The 11,643-nt window shown below is 42.7% G+C and overlaps 1 protein-coding gene across 2 annotated transcripts in view; it reads left to right on the top strand.

Annotated features, from left to right (window-relative positions):
- Positions 1–225: 225 nt before the first annotated feature.
- MYOD1 (myogenic differentiation 1) overlaps positions 226–11,643 on the top strand; it is a 314,317-nt gene continuing 302,899 nt past the window's right edge. For both annotated transcript variants that reach the window (XM_077281843.1, XM_077281842.1), the window contains exon 1: positions 226–812. In XM_077281843.1, the coding sequence (XP_077137958.1) occupies positions 264–812 (549 nt within the window). In that variant the 5' untranslated portion in view covers positions 226–263. The remainder of the gene's footprint in view (positions 813–11,643) is intronic.

The following is an 11,643-nucleotide window of genomic DNA, read 5'->3' as shown; positions in this document are numbered from 1 at the left end:
TCCTAAACTTCTGGAGAGTTTAGAACTTTTCTCAGGGGATTTAAACCCTCTGCGAATCAGAGGACCTTCTGCTGCCACACCTTCGCCAGCTCAGATCAATAATTGGCTGATGATAAGACAAGTGTGACGTGAGTCCTCCCCGGAGACCCCTGTCCATATATAATACGGTTCAGCTGCTGATTTCAAGCACTTGTCCCTGGCTCTTCTTCTCCTGGATCCTCTGAGTCCTTCCAGCACTTGGGGCATTTCGTCTGGTGGTCTCCATGGCCTTGTTGTCACATTCTCTTCAAGACATGGAGATTCAGGCTGACACCTCCCTTTGCTCCTTCTCTGCTGCTGATGACTTCTATGACGACCCCTGCTTCAACACTTCAGACATGCAGTTTTTTGAAAACATGGACCCTAGGCTAGTGCATGTCACAATGCTGAAGCCTGAAAACCACCAGCACCATAATGAAGATGAGCATGTCCGAGCCCCCAATGGCCACCACCAGGCAGGAATGTGTCTACTTTGGGCTTGTAAGGCTTGCAAGAGGAAGACCACCAATGCAGACCGCAGAAAGGCGGCCACCATGAGGGAGAGGAGGCGACTCAGCAAAGTCAATGAGGCTTTTGAGACTCTGAAAAGGTGCACGTCCAACAACCCCAACCAAAGACTGCCCAAAGTGGAGATCCTACGCAATGCCATCCGCTACATCGAGAGTCTGCAGGCTTTGCTCCGAGACCAAGAGGACTCCTACTACCCGGTGATGGAGCATTTCCACGGGGAATCCGACGCATCCAGCCCCCGCTCCAACTGCTCAGACGGCATGGTAAGACGAAACCATCCCAAATTTCTGCTAGTACATGAAAGATTCCATGTGTAGGAAACAAAGCTTACACTCATGCTTGTATCTGAAGGGAAGAGTTTACATTGTGTCCGATAATCTGCACATGTAATCCTATCCTCATATCGGCTGCAATATTGGTGCTGATCTGTTATCCGATGTCTGTGATACAACATATCGGCTGTAATATTGGTGCTGATCTGTTATCCGATGTCTGTGATACAACATATCGGCTGTAATATTGGTGCTGATCTGTTATCCGGTGTCTGTGATACAACATATCGGCTGTAATAATGGTGATGATCTGTTATCGGGGATTCTGAGATACAACATATCGCTGTAATATTGGTGCTGATCTGTTATCGGAGAGTCTGAGATACAACATATCGGCTGTAATATTGGTGCTGATCTGTTATCGGGGAGTCTGTGATACAACATATAGGCTGTAATATTGGTGCTGATCTGTTATCGGGGAGTCTGTGATACAACATATCGGCTGTAATATTGGTGCTGATCTGTTATCGGAGAGTCTGAGATACAACATATCGGCTGTAATATTGGTGCTGATCTGTTATCGGGGAGTCTGTGATACAACATATAGGCTGTAATATTGGTGCTGATCTGTTATCGGGGAGTCTGTGATACAACATATCGGCTGTAATATTGGTGCTGATCTGTTATCGGAGAGTCTGAGATACAACATATCGGTTGTAATATTGGTGCTGATCTGTTATCGGGGAGTCTGTGATACAACATATAGGCTGTAATATTGGTGCTGATCTGTTATCGGGGAGTCTGTGATACAACATATCGGCTGTAATATTGGTGCTGATCTGTTATCGAGGAGTCTGAGATACAACATATCGGTTGTAATATTGGTGTTGATCTGTTATCGGGGAGTCTGAGATACAACATGTCGGCTGTAATATTGGTGCTGAACTGTTATCGGGGAGTCTGTGATACAACATATCGGCTGTAATATTGGTGCTGATCTGTTATCGGGGAGTCTGTGATACAACATATCGGCTGTAATATTGGTGCTGATCTGTTATCGGGGAGTCTGTGATACAACATATCGGCTGTAATATTGGTGATGATCTGTTATCGGGGAGTCTGTGATACAACATATCGGCTGTAATATTGGTGCTAATCTGTTATCGGGGAGTCTGATACAACATATCGGCTGTAATATTGGTGCTGATCTGTTATCGGGGAGTCTGTGATACAACATATCGGCTGTAATATTGGTGCTGATCTGTTATCGAGGAGTCTGAGATACAACATATCGGCTGTAATATTGGTGATGATCTGTTATCGGGGAGTCTGTGATACAACATATAGGCTGTAATATTGGTGCTGATCTGTTATCGAGGAGTCTGAGATACAACATATCGGCTGTAATATTGGTGATGATCTGTTATCGGGGAGTCTGTGATACAACATATAGGCTGTAATATTGGTGCTGATCTGTTATCGGGGAGTCTGTGATACAACATATCGGCTGTAATATTGGTGCTGATCTGTTATCGGGGAGTCTGTGATACAACATATCGGCTGTAATATTGGTGCTGATCTGTTATCGAGGAGTCTGTGATACAACATATCGGCTGTAATATTGGTGCTGATCTGTTATCGGGGAGTCTGTGATACAACATATCGGCTGTAATATTGCTGCTGATCAGTTATCGGGGAGTCTGTGATTCAACATATCGGCTGTAATATTGGTGCTGATCTGTTATCGAGGAGTCTGTGATACAACATATCGGCTGTAATATTGGTGCTGATCTGTTATCGGGGAGTCTGTGATACAACGTATCGGCTGTAATATTGGTGCTGATCTGTTATCGTGGAGTCTGTGATACAACATATCGGCTGTAATATTGGTGCTGATCTGTTATCGGGGAGTCTGTGATACAACGTATCGGCTGTAATATTGGTGCTGATCTGTTATTGAGGAGTCTGTGATACAACATATCAGCTGTAATATTGGTGTTGATCTGTTATCGAGGAGTCTGATGCAACATGTCGGCTGTAATATTGGTGCTGATCTGTTATCGGGGAGTCTGTGATACAATATATCGGTTGTAATATTGGTGCTGATCTGTTATCGGGGATTCTGTGATACAACATATCGGCTGTAATATTGGTGCTGATCTGTTATCGGGGATTCTGTGATACAACATATCGGCTGTAATATTGGTGCTGATCTGTTATCGGGGAGTCTGTGATACAACATATCGGCTGTAATATTGGTGCTGATCTGTTATCGGGGATTCTGTGATACAACGTATCGGTTGTAATATTGGTGCTGATCTGTTATCGGGGATTCTGTGATACAACATATCGGCTGTAATATTGGTGCTAATCTGTTATCGGGGAGTCTGATACAACATATCGGTTGTAATATTGGTGCTGATCTGTTATCGGGGAGTCTGTGATACAACATATCGGCTGTAATATTGGTGCTGATCTGTTATCGGGGATTCTGTGATACAACATATCAGCTGTAATATTGGTGCTGATCTGTTATCGGGGAGTCTGTGATACAACATATCGGCTGTAATATTGGTGCTGATCTGTTATCGGGGATTCTGTGATACAACGTATCGGTTGTAATATTGGTGCTGATCTGTTATCAGGGATTCTGTGATACAACATATCGGCTGTAATATTGGTGCTGATCTGGTATCGGGGATTCTGTGATACAACATATCGGTTGTAATATTGGTGCTGATCTGTTATCTGGGAGTCTGTGATACAACATATCGGCTTTAATATTGGTGCTGATCTGTTATCGAGGAGTCTGTGATACAACATATCGGCTTTAATATTGGTGCTGATCTGTTATCGAGGAGTCTGACACAACATACTGGCTGTAATATTGGTGCTGATCTGTTATCGGGGAGTCTGTGATACATCATATCGGCTGTAATATTGGTGCTAATCTGTTATCGGGGAGTCTGATACAACATGTCGGCTGTAATATTGGTGCTGATCTGTTATCGGGGATTCTGTGATACAACATATCGACTGTAATATTGGTGCTGATCTCTTTTCGAAGAGTCTGAGATACAACATATCGGCTGTAATATTGGTGCTGATCTGTTATTGTGGAGTCTGTGATACAACATATCGGCTGTAATATTGGTGCTGACCTGTTATCGAGGAGTCTGATACAACATACTGGCTGTAATATTGGTGCTGATCTGTTATCGGGGAGTCTGTGATACAACATATCGGCTGTAATATTGGTGCTGATCTGTTATCGAAGAGTCTGTGATACAACATGTCGGCTGTAATATTGGTGCTGATCTGTTATCGGGGAGTCTGTGATACAACATATCGGCTGTAATATTGGTACTGATCTGTTATCGAAGAGTCTGTGATACAACATGTCGGCTGTAATATTGGTGCTGATCTGTTATCGGGGAGTCTGTGATACAACATATCGGCTGTAATATTGGTGATGATCTGTTATCGGGGAGTCTGTGATACAACATATCGGCTGTAATATTGGTGCTGATCTGTTATCGGGGAGTCTGTGATACAACATATCGGCTGTAATATTGGTGCTGATCTGTTATCGGGGATTCTGTGATACAACATATCGCCTGTAATATTGGTGCTGATCTGTTATGGAGGAGTCTGTGATACAACATACTGGCTGTAATATTGGTGCTGATCTGTTATCGAGGAGTCTGTGATACAACATGTCGGCTGTAATATTGGTGCTGATCTGTTATGGAGGAGTCTGTGATACAACATATCGGCTGTAATATTGGTGATGATCTGTTATCGGGGAGTCTGTGATACAACATGTCGGCTGTAATATTGATGCTGATCTGTTATCGGGGAGTCTGTGATACAACATGTCGGCTGTAATATTGGTGCTGATCTGTTATCGGGGAGTCTGTGATACAACATATCGGCTGTAATATTGGTGCTGATCTGTTATGGAGGAGTCTGTGATACAACATATCGGCTGTAATATTGGTGATGATCTGTTATCGAGGAGTCTGTGATACAACATGTCGGCTGTAATATTGGTGCTGATCTGTTATCGGGGAGTCTGTGATACAACATATCGGCTGTAATATTGGTGCTGATCTGTTATCGAAGAGTCTGTGATACAACATATCGCCTGTAATATTGGTGCTGATCTGTTATGGGGGAGTCTGTGATACAACATGTCGGCTGTAATATTGGTGCTGATCTGTTATCGGGGAGTCTGTGATACAACATATCGGCTGTAATATTGGTGCTGATCTGTTATCGGGGATTCTGTGATACAACATATCGGCTGTAATATTGGTGCTGATCTGTTATCGAAGAGTCTGTGATACAACATATCGCCTGTAATATTGGTGCTGATCTGTTATGGGGGAGTCTGTGATACAACATACTGGCTGTAATATTGGTGCTGATCTGTTATCGAGGAGTCTGTGATACAACATGTCGGCTCTAATATTGCTGCTGATCTGTTATCGAGGAGTCTGTGATACAACATATCGGCTGTAATATTGGTGCTAATCTGTTATCGGGGAGTCTGTGATACAACATGTCGGCTGTAATATTGGTGCTGACCTGTTATCGGGGATTCTGTGATACAACATATCGGCTGTAATATTGGTGCTGATCTGTTATCGGGGAGTCTGTGATACAACATATCGGCTGTAATATTGGTGCTGACCTGTTATCGAGGAGTCTGATACAACATATCGGCTGTAATATTGGTGCTGATCTGTTATCGGGGAGTCTGTGATACAACATGTCGGCTCTAATATTGGTGCTGATCTGTTATCGAAGAGTCTGTGATACAACATGTCGGCTGTAATATTGGTGCTGATCTGTTATCGAGGAGTCTGTGATACAACATATAGGCTGTAATATTGGTGCTGATCTGTTATCGAGGAGTCTGTGATACAACATATAGGCTGTAATATTGTGCTGATCTGTTATCGGGGATTCTGTGATACAACATATCGGCTGTAATATTGGTGCTGGTCTGTTATCGGGGAGTCTTAGATACAACATATCGGCTGTAATATTGGTGCTGATCTGTTATCGAGGAGTCTGTGATACAACATATCGGCTGTAATATTGGTGCTGATCTGTTATCGGGGAGTCTGTGATACAACATATCGGCTGTAATATTGGTGCTGATCTGTTATCGGGGAGTCTGTGATACAACATGTTGGCTCTAATATTGGTGCTGACCTGTTATCGAGGAGTCTGTGATACAACATATCGGCTGTAATATTGGTGCTGATCTGTTATCGAAGAGTCTGTGATACAACATATCGGCTGTAATATTGGTGCTGATCTGTTATCGGGGAGTCTGTGATACAACATGTCGGCTGTAATATTGGTGCTGGTCTGTTATCGGGGAGTCTGTGATACAACATATAGGCTGTAATATTGTGCTGATCTGTTATCGGGGATTCTGTGATACAACATATCGGCTGTAATATTGGTGCTGGTCTGTTATCGGGGAGTCTTAGATACAACATATCGGCTGTAATATTGGTGCTGATCTGTTATCGAGGAGTCTGTGATACAACATATCGGCTGTAATATTGGTGCTGATCTGTTATCGGGGAGTCTGTGATACAACATATCGGCTGTAATATTGGTGCTGATCTGTTATCGGGGAGTCTGTGATACAACATGTTGGCTCTAATATTGGTGCTGACCTGTTATCGAGGAGTCTGTGATACAACATATCGGCTGTAATATTGGTGCTGATCTGTTATCGAAGAGTCTGTGATACAACATATCGGCTGTAATATTGGTGCTGATCTGTTATCGGGGAGTCTGTGATACAACATGTCGGCTGTAATATTGGTGCTGATCTGTTATCGGGGAGTCTGTGATACAACATATCGGCTGTAATATTGGTGCTGATCTGTTATCGAGGAGTCTGTGATACAACATATAGGCTGTAATATTGTGCTGATCTGTTATCGGGGATTCTGTGATACAACATGTCGGCTCTAATATTGCTGCTGATCTGTTATCGAGGAGTCTGTGATACAACATATCGGCTGTAATATTGGTGCTGATCTGTTATCGGGGAGTCTGTGATACAACATGTCGGCTGTAATATTGGTGCTAATCTGTTATCGGGGAGTCTGTGATACAACATGTCGGCTGTAATATTGGTGCTAATCTGTTATCGGGGAGTCTGTGATACAACATATCGGCTGTAATATTGGTGCTGACCTGTTATCGAGGAGTCTGATACAACATATCGGCTGTAATATTGGTGCTGATCTGTTATCGGGGAGTCTGTGATACAACATGTCGGCTCTAATATTGCTGCTGATCTGTTATCGAGGAGTCTGTGATACAACATATCGGCTGTAATATTGGTGCTAATCTGTTATCGGGGAGTCTGTGATACAACATGTCGGCTGTAATATTGGTGCTAATCTGTTATCGGGGAGTCTGTGATACAACATATCGGCTGTAATATTGGTGCTGACCTGTTATCGAGGAGTCTGATACAACATATCGGCTGTAATATTGGTGCTGATCTGTTATCGGGGAGTCTGTGATACAACATGTCGGCTCTAATATTGGTGCTGATCTGTTATCGAAGAGTCTGTGATACAACATGTCGGCTGTAATATTGGTGCTGATCTGTTATCGAGGAGTCTGTGATACAACATGTCGGCTCTAATATTGGTGCTGATCTGTTATCGAGGAGTCTGTGATACAACATACCAGCTGTAATATTGGTGCTGATCTGTTATCGAGGAGTCTGTGATACAACATATCGGCTGTAATATTGGTGCTGGTCTGTTATCGGGGATTCTGTGATACAACATATCGGCTGTAATATTGGTGCTGGTCTGTTATCGGGGAGTCTTAGATACAACATATCGGCTGTAATATTGGTGCTGATCTGTTATCGAGGAGTCTGTGATACAACATATCGGCTGTAATATTGGTGCTGATCTGTTATCGGGGAGTCTGTGATACAACATATCGGCTGTAATATTGGTGCTGATCTGTTATCGGGGAGTCTGTGATACAACATGTTGGCTCTAATATTGGTGCTGACCTGTTATCGAGGAGTCTGTGATACAACATATCGGCTGTAATATTGGTGCTGATCTGTTATCGAAGAGTCTGTGATACAACATGTCGGCTGTAATATTGGTGCTGATCTGTTATCGGGGAGTCTGTGATACAACATGTCGGCTCTAATATTGGTGCTGATCTGTTATCGAGGAGTCTGTGATACAACATATCGGCTGTAATATTGGTGCTGATCTGTTATCGAGGAGTCTGTGATACAACATACCAGCTGTAATATTGGTGCTGATCTGTTATCGGGGAGTCTGTGATACAACATGTCGGCTCTAATATTGGTGCTGATCTGTTATCGAGGAGTCTGTGATACAACATATCGGCTGTAATATTGGTGCTGATCTGTTATCGAGGAGTCTGTGATACAACATATCGGCTGTAATATTGGTGCTGATCTGTTATCGAGGAGTCTGTGATACAACATACCAGCTGTAATATTGGTGCTGATCTGTTATCGGGGAGTCTGTGATACAACATGTCGGCTCTAATATTGGTGCTGATCTGTTATCGAGGAGTCTGTGATACAACATATCGGCTGTAATATTGGTGCTGATCTGTTATCGAGGAGTCTGTGATACAACATATCGGCTGTAATATTGGTGCTGATCTGTTATCGGGGAGTCTGTGATACAACATACCAGCTGTAATATTGGTGCTGGTCTGTTATCGGGGAGTCTGTGATACAACATGTCGGCTGTAATATTGGTGCTGATCTGTTATCGAGGAGTCTGTGATACAACATGTCGGCTCTAATATTGGTGCTGATCTGTTATCGAAGAGTCTGTGATACAACATATAGGCTGTAATATTGGTGCTGGTCTGTTATCGGGGAGTCTTAGATACAACATATCGGCTGTAATATTGGTGCTAATCTGTTATCGGGGAGTCTGTGATACAACATATCGGCTGTAATATTGGTGCTGATCTGTTATCGGGGAGTCTGTGATACAACATGTTGGCTGTAATATTGGTGCTGATCTGTTATCGGAGAGTCTGTGATACAACATATCGGCTGTAATATTGGTGCTGATCTGTTATCGAGGAGTCTGTGATACAACATGTCGGCTGTAATATTGGTGCTGATCTGTTATCGGAGAGTCTGTGATACAACATATCGGCTGTAATATTGGTGCTGATCTGTTATCGAGGAGTCTGATACAACATATCGGCTGTAATATTGGTGCTGATCTGTTATCGAGGAGTCTGTGATACAACATGTCGGCTGTAATATTGGTGCTGATCTGTTATCGAAGAGTCTGTGATACAACATATAGGCTGTAATATTGGTGCTGGTCTGTTATCGGGGAGTCTTAGATACAACATATCGGCTGTAATATTGGTGCTAATCTGTTATCGGGGAGTCTGTGATACAACATATCGGCTGTAATATTGGTGCTGATCTGTTATCGGGGAGTCTGTGATACAACATATCGGCTGTAATATTGGTGCTGATCTGTTATCGGAGAGTCTGTGATACAACATATCGGTTGTAATATTGGTGCTGATCTGTTATCGGGGATTCTGTGATACAACATATCGACTGTAATATTGGTGCTGATCTGTTATCGGGGAGTCTGTGATACAACATATCGGCTGTAATATTGGTGCTGATCTGTTATCGAGGAGTCTGTGATACAACATGTCGGCTGTAATATTGGTGCTGATCTGTTATCGGAGAGTCTGTGATACAACATATCGGCTGTAATATTGGTGCTGATCTGTTATCGGGGAGTCTGATACAACATATCGGCTGTAATATTGGTGCTGATCTGTTATCGAGGAGTCTGTGATACAACATGTCGGCTGTAATATTGGTGCTGATCTGTTATCGAAGAGTCTGTGATACAACATGTCGGCTGTAATATTGGTGCTGATCTGTTATCGAGGAGTCTGTGATACAACATACCAGCTGTAATATTGGTGCTGGTCTGTTATCGGGGAGTCTTAGATACAACATATCGGCTGTAATATTGGTGCTGATCTGTTATCGAGGAGTCTGTGATACAATATATAGGCTGTAATATTGGTGCTAATCTGTTATCGGGGAGTCTGTGATACAACATATAGGCTGTAATATTGGTGCTGGTCTGTTATCGGGGAGTCTTAGATACAACATATCGGCTGTAATATTGGTGCTGATCTGTTATCGGGGAGTCTGTGATACAACATATCGGCTGTAATATTGGTGCTGATCTGTTATCGGGGAGTCTGTGATACAACATGTTGGCTGTAATATTGGTGCTGATCTGTTATCGGAGAGTCTGTGATACAACATATCGGTTGTAATATTGGTGCTGATCTGTTATCGGGGATTCTGTGATACAACATATCGACTGTAATATTGGTGCTGATCTGTTATCGGGGAGTCTGATACAACATATCGGCTGTAATATTGGTGCTGATCTGTTATCGAGGAGTCTGTGATACAACATATCGGCTGTAATATTGGTGCTGATCTGTTATCGAGGAGTCTGTGATACAATATATAGGCTGTAATATTGGTGCTAATCTGTTATCGGGGAGTCTGTGATACAACATATCGGCTGTAATATTGGTGCTGATCTGTTATCGAGGAGTCTGTGATACAATATATAGGCTGTAATATTGGTGCTAATCTGTTATCGGGGAGTCTGTGATACAACATGTTGGCTCTAATATTGGTGCTGATCTGTTATCGAAGAGTCTGTGATACAACATGTCGGCTGTAATATTGGTGCTGATCTGTTATCGAAGAGTCTGTGATACAACATATCGGCTGTAATATTGGTGCTGATCTGTTATCGGGGCGTATGTGATACAACATATCGGCTGTAATATTGGTGCTGATCTGTTATCGAAGAGTCTGTGATACAACATGTCGGCTGTAATATTGGTGCTGATCTGTTATCGAGGAGTCTGTGTTACAACATATCGGCTGTAATATTGGTGCTGATCTGTTATCGAGGAGTCTGTGATACAACATATCGGCTGTAATATTGGTGCTAATCTGTTATCGGGGAGTCTGATACAACATATCGGCTGTAATATTGTTGCTGATCTGTTATCGGGGAGTCTGTGATACAACATGTTGGCTCTAATATTGGTGCTGATCTGTTATCGGGGAGTCTGTGATACAACATGTTGGCTCTAATATTGGTGCTGATCTGTTATCGAAGAGTCTGTGATACAACATGTCGGCTGTAATATTGGTGCTGATCTGTTATCGAAGAGTCTGTGATACAACATGTCGGCTGTAATATTGGTGCTGATCTGTTATCGTGGAGTCTGTGATACAACATATCGGCTCTAATATTGGTGCTGATCTGTTATCGGGGAGTCTGTGATACAACATGTCGGCTGTAATATTGGTGCTGATCTGTTATCGAGGAGTCTGTGATACAACATATCGGCTGTAATATCGATGCTGATCTGTTATCGGGGATTCTGTGATACAACATATAGGCTGTAATATTGGTGCTGGTCTGTTATCGGGGAGTCTTAGATACAACATATCGGCTGTAATATTGGTGCTGATCTGTTATCGAGGAGTCTGTGATACAACATATCGGCTGTAATATTGGTGCTGATCTGTTATCGGGGAGTCTGTGATACAACATATCTGCTGTAATATTGGTGCTGATCTATTATCGGGGAGTCTGAGATACAACATATCGGCTGTAATATTGGTGCTGATCTGTTATCGGGGAGTCTGTGATACAACATATCGGCTCTAATATTGGTG

The sequence above is a fragment of the Ranitomeya variabilis genome, chromosome 2 (assembly GCF_051348905.1).
Source record: "Ranitomeya variabilis isolate aRanVar5 chromosome 2, aRanVar5.hap1, whole genome shotgun sequence".
Taxonomy (NCBI): domain Eukaryota; kingdom Metazoa; phylum Chordata; class Amphibia; order Anura; family Dendrobatidae; genus Ranitomeya; species Ranitomeya variabilis.
The sequence above is the reverse complement of the archived record's forward strand: the minus strand, read 5'-3'. Positions and strand labels throughout refer to the sequence as shown.